Raw genomic sequence first — 13,183 nt, 5'->3', positions numbered from 1 at the left:
ACCAGAGAAATGCATTGAGTTACCAGAGTAGGAAATAAATCATTTGTAGCAACCTGAGATGTTGTGTAGAAAATGAAGAGGAATTTTGCACTTAAATGAGGCTTTCCCTGCCCATGGAATTGTTTGGAAAGTGAATGTAAATTTTATACATATACTAATGTGTGTATTTCTTTGTTTGTTGAGAAATTTATGTGAAATCGTAACAGACTGAGTCTCTGAACATGTTTCCAGAAGAAGGAAACAATTTTCTGGCTAGCTTGTTGTCTTTCAGACCAAATAAGATGTTAACCTTTTGGCCAGGCTTTGGTGGGGCATCTGGATACTACTATGATAAATTAAAAAAACAGTTGCTAGTTGAAGTCAGACAGAAACTCTGAATAGGTGGTTACAGGCAGCTGTGCTGCTCAGGCATGCAGCAACTGTACTGTGGTAGTAAATGAACACCTGCACTCTGTGCAGCCCGGGTTTGATCCAATGAGGAAAGGAATTCCACAAAAAAAGACCCTCTCCCTGACACGTTCAACTTCCTCTTAAAAGCACTCAGTTGTTGTCAGCAGCTTGCCTTCTGCTTAGGCTTAGTCACTGCAGGACCTGATTCTGCAATATGCAGAGCAAGTCTTTTGTGGCACCAGGAACTCTTATTTCATGACCTGTGAAGCCAACAGATAAAACGCTGCTGATGAACGTGATGACAAACAGGGTCTTTTGCTTTCTGCTTCTAAGCAGAGCAGGTGAAGATTCTCATTGCATGCCCAGGGGTGCTCAGCATCCCTGGAGATCGGACCCACCATGAGAAAACAGGCTACTGGGTCCTGCCTGCTGCCTTTGACAGGGTTGTGAGTAATCACTTGCCTTGCATAAGAGAGCACCAGCCCACTGGGAACCTAGATTTGTACAGTTCTGCAAATATATATATATATATATATATATGTAGGAAGAAGTCAAGTTTTTCCATTTTGTCTAGGATTAGATGTTCTCTGTCAAAAGTTACATGGGCTTTTTCAAGACAAGACAGCAAACTCTAGTGACAAATGGAATAGTAAATATATAATGTGATATACAGACATGCAGATCTGAGTCGTGCTTTATTCCATTTGTAGTGTAAAAAAAAGACAATGCTTGTGTTCAACAAAAGTTTTATGAGAGTGTAAACTTCTCACAATATAGAAAGAGGTAAAAAAAAAAGTGTTTAAAATTTAGTGTTTACAGGCAATGTCATCCCTCCATTCATTTGGCTAAGATTTCACAATAAAATACAACTTTAAGCAGTATTTTTAGGCTAATATACCATAATCCTCTAGATTTGTTTATTGAAAGTGTGAGAATTTGAAATTAGAGAAATCAATTGGTACTGCCTCTGAAGCCTCTTTATTTTTCTGTTTTGTTCCCTGTTAGTTTAATAGAGGATGAAATGGAAATTGATTAATTTGGGCATTAAAAATATGGATTTTAAAATTTGAAAATGAAAGGGGTTTAGGTTTTTTGCTTGTTGAGGGGTGTTAGGTATTAATATTTGGGTTTTGTTTGGTTTTGTTGTTTTGGGGGTATTGTGGTTCTGTTGGTTCTATTTATTTTATAATAGTGACCTTTTTATAGTTTTGCCAGTAGAAATCGAATGCATATTTCATCACAGACATCATTACACCATTTTCCAGTTTTTTATGCAGATAACATGCCCAGATCAGAGCGCACCTGGGATTTTATTTTCATTCAGCTCAAGTGGACACTAGGACTTGTGGTACCAGTGCTGATCTTAGAACAAGCAGGAATAATCACTTTGCTTTTCAGAGGCAGCTTCTAGTCTGAACTTGGCTTAAGGATACCACAGCTTGAGGTGTGATTCCAAGCTGTGACAAGAGATGAGAGCTTCTTTCTGTTCTTGCTACATTAAAAAACCTTCAGGTCAGAGTCCCACTTCTCTTCTCAGTGCTCTCTTCCAAACAATGCATGAAGTTGTAGGGGGGCTCAGTTTGGGGGATAAATGTCTTGGGGGATAAATGTCTTATGAACCACATGTGAACCACTTTAGTCCTAAAGTGGCAGGCTGTATAAAGCATTTAATGGAAAACAGTAATTTGGACATTTAGAGAAGTTTCCTAAGATATATAAACTTTCTTTTTGGAATAGCATTTATCATAGTGCTGCAGTGTAGTTTATCTTAAGAGACAATATGATATGCAGATCAGCAAAAGGCAATTTTGTGTGGCTTTGTTTAAATTTCTGTTGTCATAAGTAGCATTGTTAGTCATACAAGCTGATCTCTGCAGAGTCTTTATAAGATAATTTGAACTTTCAATCGGTGTGCACTTTGTCCTCTTCAGTGCAAAAAAATAGCAGGTCCTTTCGCCCTGGAACTGAATAAGCAAGAGGTGAGTGTGCTCAGAGTATGTGTCCCTCTGGACTGTGTTGTGTTCTTGATCTGCATTCTGTAGAAGTGTCATACTCTTGCAGAGGCAGTTCCTCCCGCTCTGATCCAAACTCCCTGCAGTCCTGGCTCCAGTAACTATTTATTATGTTGTAATTTAGTGGAGTAACAGCTACTGTGACCCCCTCTCACCATATCTGCTGCTACATACCAGACTTCACGGAGTGAGCTTCTGCATTTGGCCAGGGTGGTAGAATTTTACACTACATCATCCATCCAATCTAAGCTGTTATGTTGAGACATTCAGTTATATTGTCCGTTCTTGCAGCACAAGCTTGGGATTTTGCCATGGGTCAGAGGCGGGTTGCTGTCAGGCCACCAAGCACTGGCAACCTGATTTTCATGTGTGTGGGGACCAACCTATTTACTTGCAGAGCACAATCAGCACACAAGACCTTGACTCTCAGCATGTTGGCAGTAAAGTCATGGCATAGGAAACAAAATTTTGAGTCCTGAAAGGTTTCTGTCGATTCTTCTAATATAAATTGTTTTAAAACTTGTAGAGGAGTTTCCTAATACATAGGCTAGAGGTGTTGTCTTGACACATGGCATGGGGCATCAGCTGCAAAGCAGCTCATGCTGAGCCCGTTTCCACTCTGAGCCAGTCTGAACATACAATCCCTGCAGGGAGAACTGTCAGTGGGTTGGTTACTCCTCTGGTGGTATGGGCTCTTTATGGCTCTAAACCACAGAGAGAGTGGGTTGAGAAGTCACTTTTCTCACACCTTGGCCAACTTTCATAGATAAGCATTACCTTTAATTTAGCAGTCCTATTGGTGCTGGAATTCAGAAGCTCTATTGTCTTTACCAGACACGGAGATTCAGCTTTCATTAGTTTTTAAATCTTTGTGTGTTTTGTGCCCAGAAGGGTTGCATAGATTAGCCTTGTGTCAGATACATGGAAGTGTTTATGTTTAATGGTTTTACTTACAAGCTGCACCCTGGATGGGTGTGTGTATATATGCTATACATTTGTCTGCAAGGGCAGGAAACAGAATGCACAATCATAACACAATAGTAATTTGAGATCTCCTCAGAGGTGTTTTCCCAACACCTTACTCAGCTTTTCTGCTCAAGTCTATTGCTGAAATTTTAAAATTCCTTCAGTTCTTTAGGAGAAAAACCTTCTTAGAAGAACAACTCTGTTGTGGCTTTCTAGGAACACACAGTTCTTCTAGCAGAGTTAAGATATTCCTTGTCTGTGTTTCAGTATGGCCCCTGTGAATTCTTGGAAATTGAAATCTGAATTTTTCCAGTGCTTTGCATTCAGCATTTCCCCAAACCATTGGTGAATGCCCTGAACCTTTAGTCAATTCTGAAAGATGCATTTCTAGCTTTAGTTTTTCAACCTAAAGTATCCTTTTCACTTCTCAGGGAGTGAAAAAAGGGTTAAACACTTTGAAAATCTGGCTCTGTACGTATTCTAATGAGAGTAGAACAGAAGAGAGCTTCATAAAAGCAAAAGAGACCAAAAAGGCATCACCCACAATATTTCATTACTTTGTCAGGTTAACTGTGTTGAATTCTTGTCACAAAACCAGTATGTTTAGTGCACTGTTCCATGTGTGTATTGTATCTTTGGTAGCTTACCCAGATGGCTCCTTAAGAAGGGATAGAGAATGTTTTCCTGCCTGAAGGCATGATACAAGAACTACAGGAAAAAAATTACCATGTAGTGGGGATCTGATTTTAGATCTCATCAAAACACTTATTTTCACGCCACTCTATTTTAGTATGAAATGCAGTAAAAATCAGCAATTGTGCACAGTCATGAACACAAGGATGCTCCTATATTAGCTTCATATTTGGCACTCTTGGTAAGAATTACTTATTTTGTTGTTGAAATCCAAAGGCAAATTTTGCAAAGGTGTAACACTAAATATTTCATTTGGAGCTTCCAGGTCAAGCTTAGTGATGTATGAAAACTGTTGAATCCAGTCTTGGCAATTTAGTTCCAGAAAGGATCACATATGTGTTTAAGACATAGTGCAGAGGAAAGATGGTGTACAAAAAATAAGGTGGAGTGGGTTGTTTCCCTGTGTGAACCAGAGGACTGTGGTTACTATGCTGTGGGACATTAAATAACATCATGTAGACTCATGTGTGTTCTTTGGAAGTTTCAGTCATTAGGGCTCCCACACAAAGAAATTCTGAACACCCACTCTATCACATTTCCAAACTCTGGTTGTTTTATATCTCTATATCTGAAAGTGCATTTAAATTTAAAATCAAATTTACCTTAGGAGGAAAAGCAATTTTCCCATATTTTATTTGGGAGAACATTTTATTGCAAAATATTTTATCTTTGAATTCCAATTTAGAATGTATAAAATTGTACAATACAATGTTTCATACTGTGGGGAAGAGAAGAATTGGGAGAGGAATTAGGAGGACAAAGCGCTCATTATCTGAAACGCAGATGGTGCTCAGCTGGAGTATAAGCAGAACAATCTTGCATAGCCTTGTCTTTTAAAGGTTTTAAAGGACAGCCCCAGAAAGACACTCTTAAAAAAACCAAAGATTTCTACTTTTGAGGTCAATTCAGATGGAAGGGCTATTAGTAATTTTTAGGGGTCTGAGTAAGTGGGAGAAATGTTCTACAAGCTGGGAAAATCTCATACTAATCAGACATTGATCTTAAAGAGACACTGCATCTTTGACTGCACAGTCAGGTTCAACTCTCATTTTATGCCCCTGCATTGTTTGCAAAGGACACCTGATTTCACTTCCCTTTTATTTAAACAAATTATTTCATTTGACTAATTGGCTGTACAAAGAAGCAGATAACTTTTCTGTTTGCAAAAAAAGAAAAAAGAACCTTGGAATTGGGATCCCCCCCGCACCAATAACAAGCTAAGTAAAATATGTTTGCTACCTATTCTAGGGGATAAAGAATAACTTCTGGTGGCAAAACATGGTCTTTTCCAATGCCCATGGTTTGAATAAAATCTAGGAAGTTTTACACTTGGAAATACATTAATGAATTTTTGGCTTTACTTGTCGTGATTTTTTAAAATATTGTGATTATTCAGTCTGTTCCTCAATATTCAAGTTGAAACAATATAGTGAAGGTTTATCAATCTAATAAAATACTTTCTTAAATCAGTTTCTGTGTTGTGTGTTTTTTTTTAAACTTCCTGCCTGCAATCTCACTGCCAGGTAGATGGAGCTGTAATAAACAATAATCAGAATGCACAATCTTTCCAATAAAATCACCACATTGTGAATAGAGTTTTAGTATCCTCTTATTATCTTGCATGACTCTAGAAAATGAATGGCCACTCTGTGAAGTGATCTATAAAGTACATATCACCTTCACTTCTTCAGCTCTATTATTGCAATTGCTTTCCCATTTTCTGGCATGGATAAAATCATCAAGAAAAGGAAGAACACATCTCATATTTCTAGTATATAGTGCCATTTTAGAAAAGAATGCTTGCTAGATTAGCTGACTAGTTCCAAATCTGGGATGTGAATCTGTGGATTTAAAGCATCTCACAAATGAGCACTGTGCCGGTTATCGTACTTCAGTTTTACAGGAATGGTAAATGCTTTCCTGCCTCTGAAATGTGGCTGTTGTCACTGGCTACACCTGTCAAAATGCCTGAGATTAATCTTAAAATACTTGTCAGTTGATTGAGGACACTTCTGTTTGTGTCTGTAATATTCACTACTGTACTTCTATCTTCCAAAGTCAGTCATATCATCACAGTCATCAGACAAACTGACATTAATAAGGACTATTGCTTGAAGTTGCAGGAAAGATATGAGAGATTCAACAGTCAGTAGAAAATAATTCTCAGGAGATGCTCTGTTGAAGGAGAGGATCAGGAAGTAACAATAAAACTGAGGTAGGGTGACCCAGGCACTCTTCAGGCTGTACCTCTTTTATAGAAAACTACCAGGCTCTAAGATTCCTGAAGTCAGCAAGAGTCTCTGCTGTCCTCAGCAGAACTTGACTACCCAAAGACTTGTCAGTGGTTAAAGCTGCCAATCCAGCAAACTTGCTGTTTGTCACTCATCACTCATTTCTATTTAGATTTTAAACTCATAAGACACTTTGAAAAAATCTTTTAATTCTATAGACAACATTAAAATAAAGCAGAAGAGTTAAAACTGAAATACTAGGGACAAAGCATACACTTTCACATCCACATTTGATAAGGATATCAACCTTTTTAATAAAAATGTAAACAAATGCAAACTCATTAAAATAATTATGTAAAATATTTAATACATCAAAAAGCACTGTCATAAAGCAGAGAGTTTCACAATTTCTAGATACCATTTGGATAAAGGAAATGGTTGTATTAGAGGATATCTCTGGGCTACTGATAACTGAAAGGTTTATTCTACTAAGATTACAAAACCAGTAATTGTACTATACCTTCTACTATGAAATTTAAAAAGATAAAGGAAGTTTTAAGCTTAGAAAAAATGTGAGACTAATTAAAAATTTTGATTTTTAAAAATTTGGCTGGACTTTATGTTGGGATCTCATGTGCCAAAGTCAGCTATGTCTATGTCCCTCGCTGCAATACACAGACTTCTGAGACTTACTTTCACTCAGAAAGATATACATCTTTTCTGTATAGTTCAAAAAAACCTCCCATAATTTGGAAGTACTTAACTTTCTACCTTTGTTAGGCGTCCCTGAAACGTCTATCATTACGGCTGCATTTACTTCTCACAGAAGCTGAAGAAAGACTGCAGTGTGACACTCCTATCACTATCCCACATACTTGGATTTGAAAGTTGTAGCTATGCTATGTAGCTATGCTAGCTATACAGAAACATGAACAAGTAGTTAGCTGCTTGGTTAAACTCCACAAATTTAAACCAGAAATATTGCAACTACATGCATGTTTTTGTACTTGTACCTAGGATCAGGGACAGACTGGAGGGTAACGGAGAAGAATAAGCAGGATTAAGTGGTGCTATGTCACTCAAAGTCCTTCCTTTTCATCTCCTCCCAATTAACTTTATCCACTGCAGCTCACATTATGGTGGAAGTGCTTTGACCCTTGATATCCTTTGTCTCTCAGTTTCACTTATTCTGTTAGATTGTTTGTTAACCAGTCGAACTTGAATGGGCTAAACTCTTCAAAATACACTAGTCCTGAGGTAAGTCTATTTTCTTTAAAGAAAGCCAACACCAGCAATGCTCACAGAATCATGCTCATCTAGAAATTACTCCACTTGTAGTGATGTAGTTCTCTCTTTACAGCAAATGCTGGCTCGGGAATGACCTTTCCTAAACTGTGTCCTAAATTACACAGTGACTCAGAGGGCTGCCTGACTTCACTGACAGACAGCTATCCAGCAACAGTAGGTTCACCACCGCTTTAGTCAAAGCAAAAACTAATGTTAAGAGCTGTTTTTCAGAGAAATCCCAGAGAAGCTGTAGCGAACTTTACCCTGTTTAGCAACAGCATACAACATCTTGCATTTCTCTACCAAGATTTTCCACAGCAAGATGCAGGTGTCACGAGGAATTGCCTGTATGGAAACACACCAGACTTTCTTCTTAATTCCTCTTTCTGTGCCCCAGAAAATGGAGATTAAATGGAAGTAAGAGTACAAATTCTTGTTTCAATTTGTATCCACTATAATTTCTCTGCTCTTTTTTTCATCCTTCTCTTTTGATGGATCTTGCTTCCTCACACAATACACACCTCATTTGTCCCTTTCACAGCACAAAACCAACCATGCCCACAGGGTTTATGATACCACTAAACATCAACACTATTCCATATCCTTTCCTGTGGGAGCGCCTCAGAGGCTGGAATGTCCAACCAGCTGATTTTGAGGTCATGGTGGCTGCTGGCTGAGCATTTCCTATTAAAACCACATCAAGAAGTAACACTGGGAGCTACTTTCTGCTCTGGTACCTGGTGGGCCATTTCTATGTATTATTCCTTAAGATGAGTTTTTGCTTTTTTTCTATTTTCAGTGCCACTGCTGGGAGAAACACCTGTAAATAAAGCCTGAGCTAATACATTCACAAGGCCAAAGGGGTGTATTATCTCTTTTCAAATTTTCTAATTCAGCACGATGACCTAACAGACTGAAAGCAGAAGGGATACTGGAGTTAATGAGTGACTAGGAAGCAGAACTTCAGAGAGGATCACTGGGAAGGACACCTGGTATCGGACTATATGAAAATCTGTTGGCATCTTGAGGAGTCACAGAAGTGCTGGTGACTGCCTTCTGGGCGACAGAAGCTTTCTTACCTTCAAGCCAGTATGTGACCATGTCTCCTTTCCCCTAAGAAAGAATATTAGTCATGGGGTTATAAACTATCTGTTATTTATGAAATAATTTTTTACTGCAACTCAAAACAAGTCCCAAAAGGAGAAATATGTGCCTGTCAGCCACATTACATAGAGGAAAAATGAGGCATAAAACCTTTCCTTAAAAGATAATAGCAGTAATATCAGTTAAAAAAAGTCTTTGAAGTCCCATGCAAAACTGGGTCCACAAGTATGTTAATTCTCTTGTGGAACTCACATGATGATTTGTAATGTCTCTGAAGGACCTTTTTTGATTTCAAGCAGTCATGACCGTGAATGTGCCATACAGGACTTCCAAGCTTGACTAAGTCCTTTGTCTCTGACTTACCAGGTTTGTCCCATGAACAAATCCATGGAATTGGTCCTGGCTTAAAATCTGAACATGCTCTCTTCAGGTACAAGAATTAGTCTAACCAAAGCACTGTGAAATACAGAGGACTAGAAAATATAGCAGACTGCATGGGTTAAAATTCAATGACTCCAGAGTATTTTCACACTCTCCTCTCTGAAAAGCTGAGTATAAATGTTGCATACACACCTTGACTTGTAAATTCCCACGGCATACTAACACATACTCTCCAATCTGCTCCAACAGCTGGTATGCACTTGTACTACACTGTATTTTAAGAGCTGGAAAGAAAGGTAAATATCATATTAAACAATTTATACATGTAAGACAGATCCATCTCCTAAAATGTGTCAAACATTTCAAGACTCATTAATGAACTCTCCCTTGGGGGTTTTTTCCAAGTCTTTCTTTCCATTCCTTGTTATTTGTTATTCAAAATGTTTGCACACAAGTTCCAGTATCCTGGCCTGTTTGTGAGAGCATCTCAGGGTAAATATGGGGCTGTCAACAAACACTACTCTTCACATTCTGCATCTAACAATATTTTTGTACTCTTCACAGTTGTCTATCTGTGCTACTGATGAGCATCCTCTGCCTGTGGTGAAGAAAACCATACACTGTTCTACTTCCTGGTCAATAAAGAGCCAGTGCTTTCTAAGCATATTTAGTTTTCAGCAAAGTCTAAACACTAAAGAAACAGCACCATTGCTCTGACTCGAAACCTATCAATTTAAGACAGTTGGAAGAGATGATATTAACATAACTCCATAATTTTTTAAACATTGTTATTTTTCCTTAGTTGAAATTTTATCTTCATGTAAACCATGTAAACCTCACTTGTCTTGCCTTTTGCAAATGATGGAGGAAGGACCAAGAAGGACAGACAGAAGAAATTCTACTTTTGCTTGAAATCAAAATTTTGCCAAAATTTTAAAAAATTTAAGAAAAGTTTTTTTTTTCACCTGTAACATTCTGTGACACAGAGCCAATCATTATGCTTTTTTGTTTAAAAAACATCCTAGGTGATAGTAGGAGTGGCTAAGATTGTCTAACTGATTTTTGTTACATCAGAAAACAACAGTTCTATAATGTCTACTTTTATTTATTTAAGTGTTTTTTAGAGTCTTAGAACACTGCCTGTAGATCAGGAGATCTAAATTTCAGATAGATACATATCTCAGAACTATTCTTTGAAGAGACATTATATTTCAGCTTGTCATCTTGCTTGAGAACAAGACACTAGCACTCAAATTCCAGGCGATAGCATTTTTAGTGTGCATTGCTAGTCAAAGCAATCATCTCAGGGTTAAAACTTGGTAATATAATTTGAGGTCCTCAGATGTATGTGGCCTGAAAAAGGAGAGAAAATAAATGCTTGAAAGATAAATACTTTGTCTTTACTTCTAAGTCTATAGTGCTGATGCACCATCTGAGAAAGAGACTGGCATACAGAACAAAAGATAACCTATGGATGATGGAAGCAGATTTTGGAGGTATTAGTTTTAAAGGAGTTCAGATAAGATGACACAAGGAACATGAATGTTGTTATCAGGGAGACTGACAAAATGAAAATGAAGTTATATGTGTTCCATCCAGGTTAGCATTTGTTTTGGAAAAATAAAAATGGTGAGAAGCAATGGACGCTAGTGATTTTCAAATCCTTTCAAAAGTTTCAAATCCATAATTTAGGACCATTTACCTACCTTTCTTTCTTGTTTTTAGGGGATCATGATAGATGTTAAAAGTATCCGTTTTTACCATGAAATTAAATTTGAAGAATCTTGTATGTGCCTAGCTCATTTACAATTCATTAAAATGTGGGCCATAAAACTACTCAACTTCATTTCATGACTGTAAGGAAACAAGCCATCAAGGTTCTGTGGCATGGAATCACTAAATCTGTTAAAATATTTCAGAGTCTGAGTTTCAAATGTTCATGTTAGCTAAAGACAAAGCTTTCTAAGTAGACCTAGAGCTCTGTTATCTCTTAGGAAGAAGCAGCGAGAATACCTCCACAAAATTTCTGTTTAAACTCCTTTCTAGAGGGCACATACATAATCTTCTATTCTGGCTGAAGACAGACACAGGTCCCATGATATCCTACTGTTTCTTGTGTTCTCCATTAGAGAAAATTATTAGTGGCAAAAGAGGAGTAAAGAAAATATTTTTACCATAAATCCAGCTGGGTGCCAGGAACAAATAGAAACAGTGAACATAACCACTTGCCTCTCATTTTGTTTTAGTCCAAACTTTTTTTACTGTAGAGAACTTCAAAGCCACAAAAATCCCTTCCCAAGACTTGAGAAATAAGGGGATCTGATTGCAAAAACAGTTCTAGAGAATATCACTCAAATAATTTGTCCCTAGGCAGACTGGACCCAGAAATCAAGAACCTCTTTATAGGATTCAGAATTATTTGAATAGGTCAAGACTCAAAACTCAGCCTAACAATTTTTAAGAACTAATTCAGGGATGATTAAAACCCCATCTGCAGTTTGTTCCTTATTACCTTCACTGGTAGATTCCATCCTGGAAGCTGTGTTCACAGTATCTCCAAATAAACAGTACCGTGGCATCTTGGTTCCAACAACTCCAGCTACAACTGCTCCTGTTAAGAAATGGAAAGCAAGATATTTTGGGTTTATAAATCACATAGTCAGTCATACAGCCTTGTGGTTGCTTCCTACACTACCCTAAACCTAATTTGTTCACCATATAAAGACTGAGTGTCAATATTGTCTTTACATGGGTTACAAATCTGTCTTACAAGTGATTTAAAACATAGAAGATATGATTTCTTGGTAAGACAATGTACGCTGATTAGTTGGCAGATGCTGGGCTGCACAGGACATGTCCAACTCTGGCTGTCTATCAAGCCAGAGTTGGGGAATGTAAGTATTACTTATATATATATATAAGTATTACTTATATATATATATAAGTAATATATATATATTGAGCAGTTAGAGAGTGTCCAAAGGAGGCCACAAGGATGGTGAAGGGCCTTGAGGGGAAGTCATGTGAGGAACTGGAATCACATCAGATTAAATCAGGGAGCTAGGAGTCTGAGTGTGAAGCCTAGATCAGACTGTCAAGAAACAACTCACTGTTTTGAGAAGAGAACAGCTGATAAGGACAGGTTACAGACAGAGAATAGCAGTTCTAACTCACATCATCAAAGGCAGAGGGGCTATGGGATGTTTCCAATGTTGTATTCAAAACTGAGGTACCAATATCCCATGCATCCAATAAATTATTCTGTTGGAATGACCTCTATGTTGTGTTCCACTGCTTATCAAAACATTAACTTTATTTTTAATAGAGAGGAAATGGCCACTACAGATGCATTTGTAAGGCTAGAAAAGACTCTTTTGCAGCTTTCTCAACATACCTGAATGTATTCCTGCTCTTATCTTTAGGAGGGTATTAGGCTTGTGTGGGATCTTAAAAGTCCTGCAGACATCCAGAAGGTCTAAAGCCATGCTTGCAATCTCACCAGCATGAAGGATCCCGTTCTCCTTGGGTACTCCCGACACCACCATATCTTAACACAACAATGCAAATGTGTTAACCTTTGCCATTACACATAGATTTACTAAAGTATGCTGCCTATAATAAAAAAAAAAAAAAAGGAAGAAGCCCTATTCCTTCATATCCCAAGGCACAATTGCACCTGCTGAGCAAAGAAAACCAGAAACAAATTAATGCTAGGGCAATGGCTCATGTGTGGAATTACCTTAGGTATGAAAAATGTTGTATTTCCTTCTTATTTTGACATGAGATTTGTTCCCTCCAATCCTTTCTCTCTTCATCCTCCCCTCCACTGAGTAAGGTTAAAGTGGGACAGGCAGTGCAAATGTGGCAGTTCAGTGCCTTCTGTCATTGGGCAAATATTATAAAAAAGGCAATGACTCCAACTAAAAACTGATGATGGGAAACTGGGGTCCTAGAGTGCTAAGCAGGACAACCATGACTGTGAGAATGATAAACTCCACTAAACCCTGAACTTATGTGGGATTTGCTGCTCTAGTTTGAGCCCTGTAAATCTATGGCACGTGATGGGATTCATCCCAATGTACTCAAAGAGCTGGTGAAGTCATTGTAAGATTTCTGAAA

The 13,183-nt window shown here is 37.9% G+C and overlaps 1 protein-coding gene across 1 annotated transcript in view; it reads right to left on the bottom strand.

Moving 5' to 3' along the window:
* Positions 1 to 8,542: 8,542 nt before the first annotated feature.
* The window catches only part of LOC132087030 (atrial natriuretic peptide receptor 2-like), a 35,344-nt gene continuing 30,703 nt past the window's right edge, over positions 8,543 to 13,183 (bottom strand). The window contains exons 20-23 of the mRNA XM_059493056.1: positions 12,459 to 12,611; positions 11,577 to 11,675; positions 9,257 to 9,348; positions 8,543 to 8,692 (exon numbers count right to left, since the gene is read on the bottom strand). Coding sequence (XP_059349039.1) covers positions 8,543 to 8,692; positions 9,257 to 9,348; positions 11,577 to 11,675; positions 12,459 to 12,611 — 494 coding nt within the window. The remainder of the gene's footprint in view (positions 8,693 to 9,256; positions 9,349 to 11,576; positions 11,676 to 12,458; positions 12,612 to 13,183) is intronic.

The sequence above is a fragment of the Ammospiza nelsoni genome, chromosome Z (genome assembly GCF_027579445.1).
Source record: "Ammospiza nelsoni isolate bAmmNel1 chromosome Z, bAmmNel1.pri, whole genome shotgun sequence".
NCBI classification, from domain to species: Eukaryota; Metazoa; Chordata; class Aves; order Passeriformes; family Passerellidae; genus Ammospiza; species Ammospiza nelsoni.
This window is presented reverse-complemented; position numbering and strand designations above follow the sequence as displayed.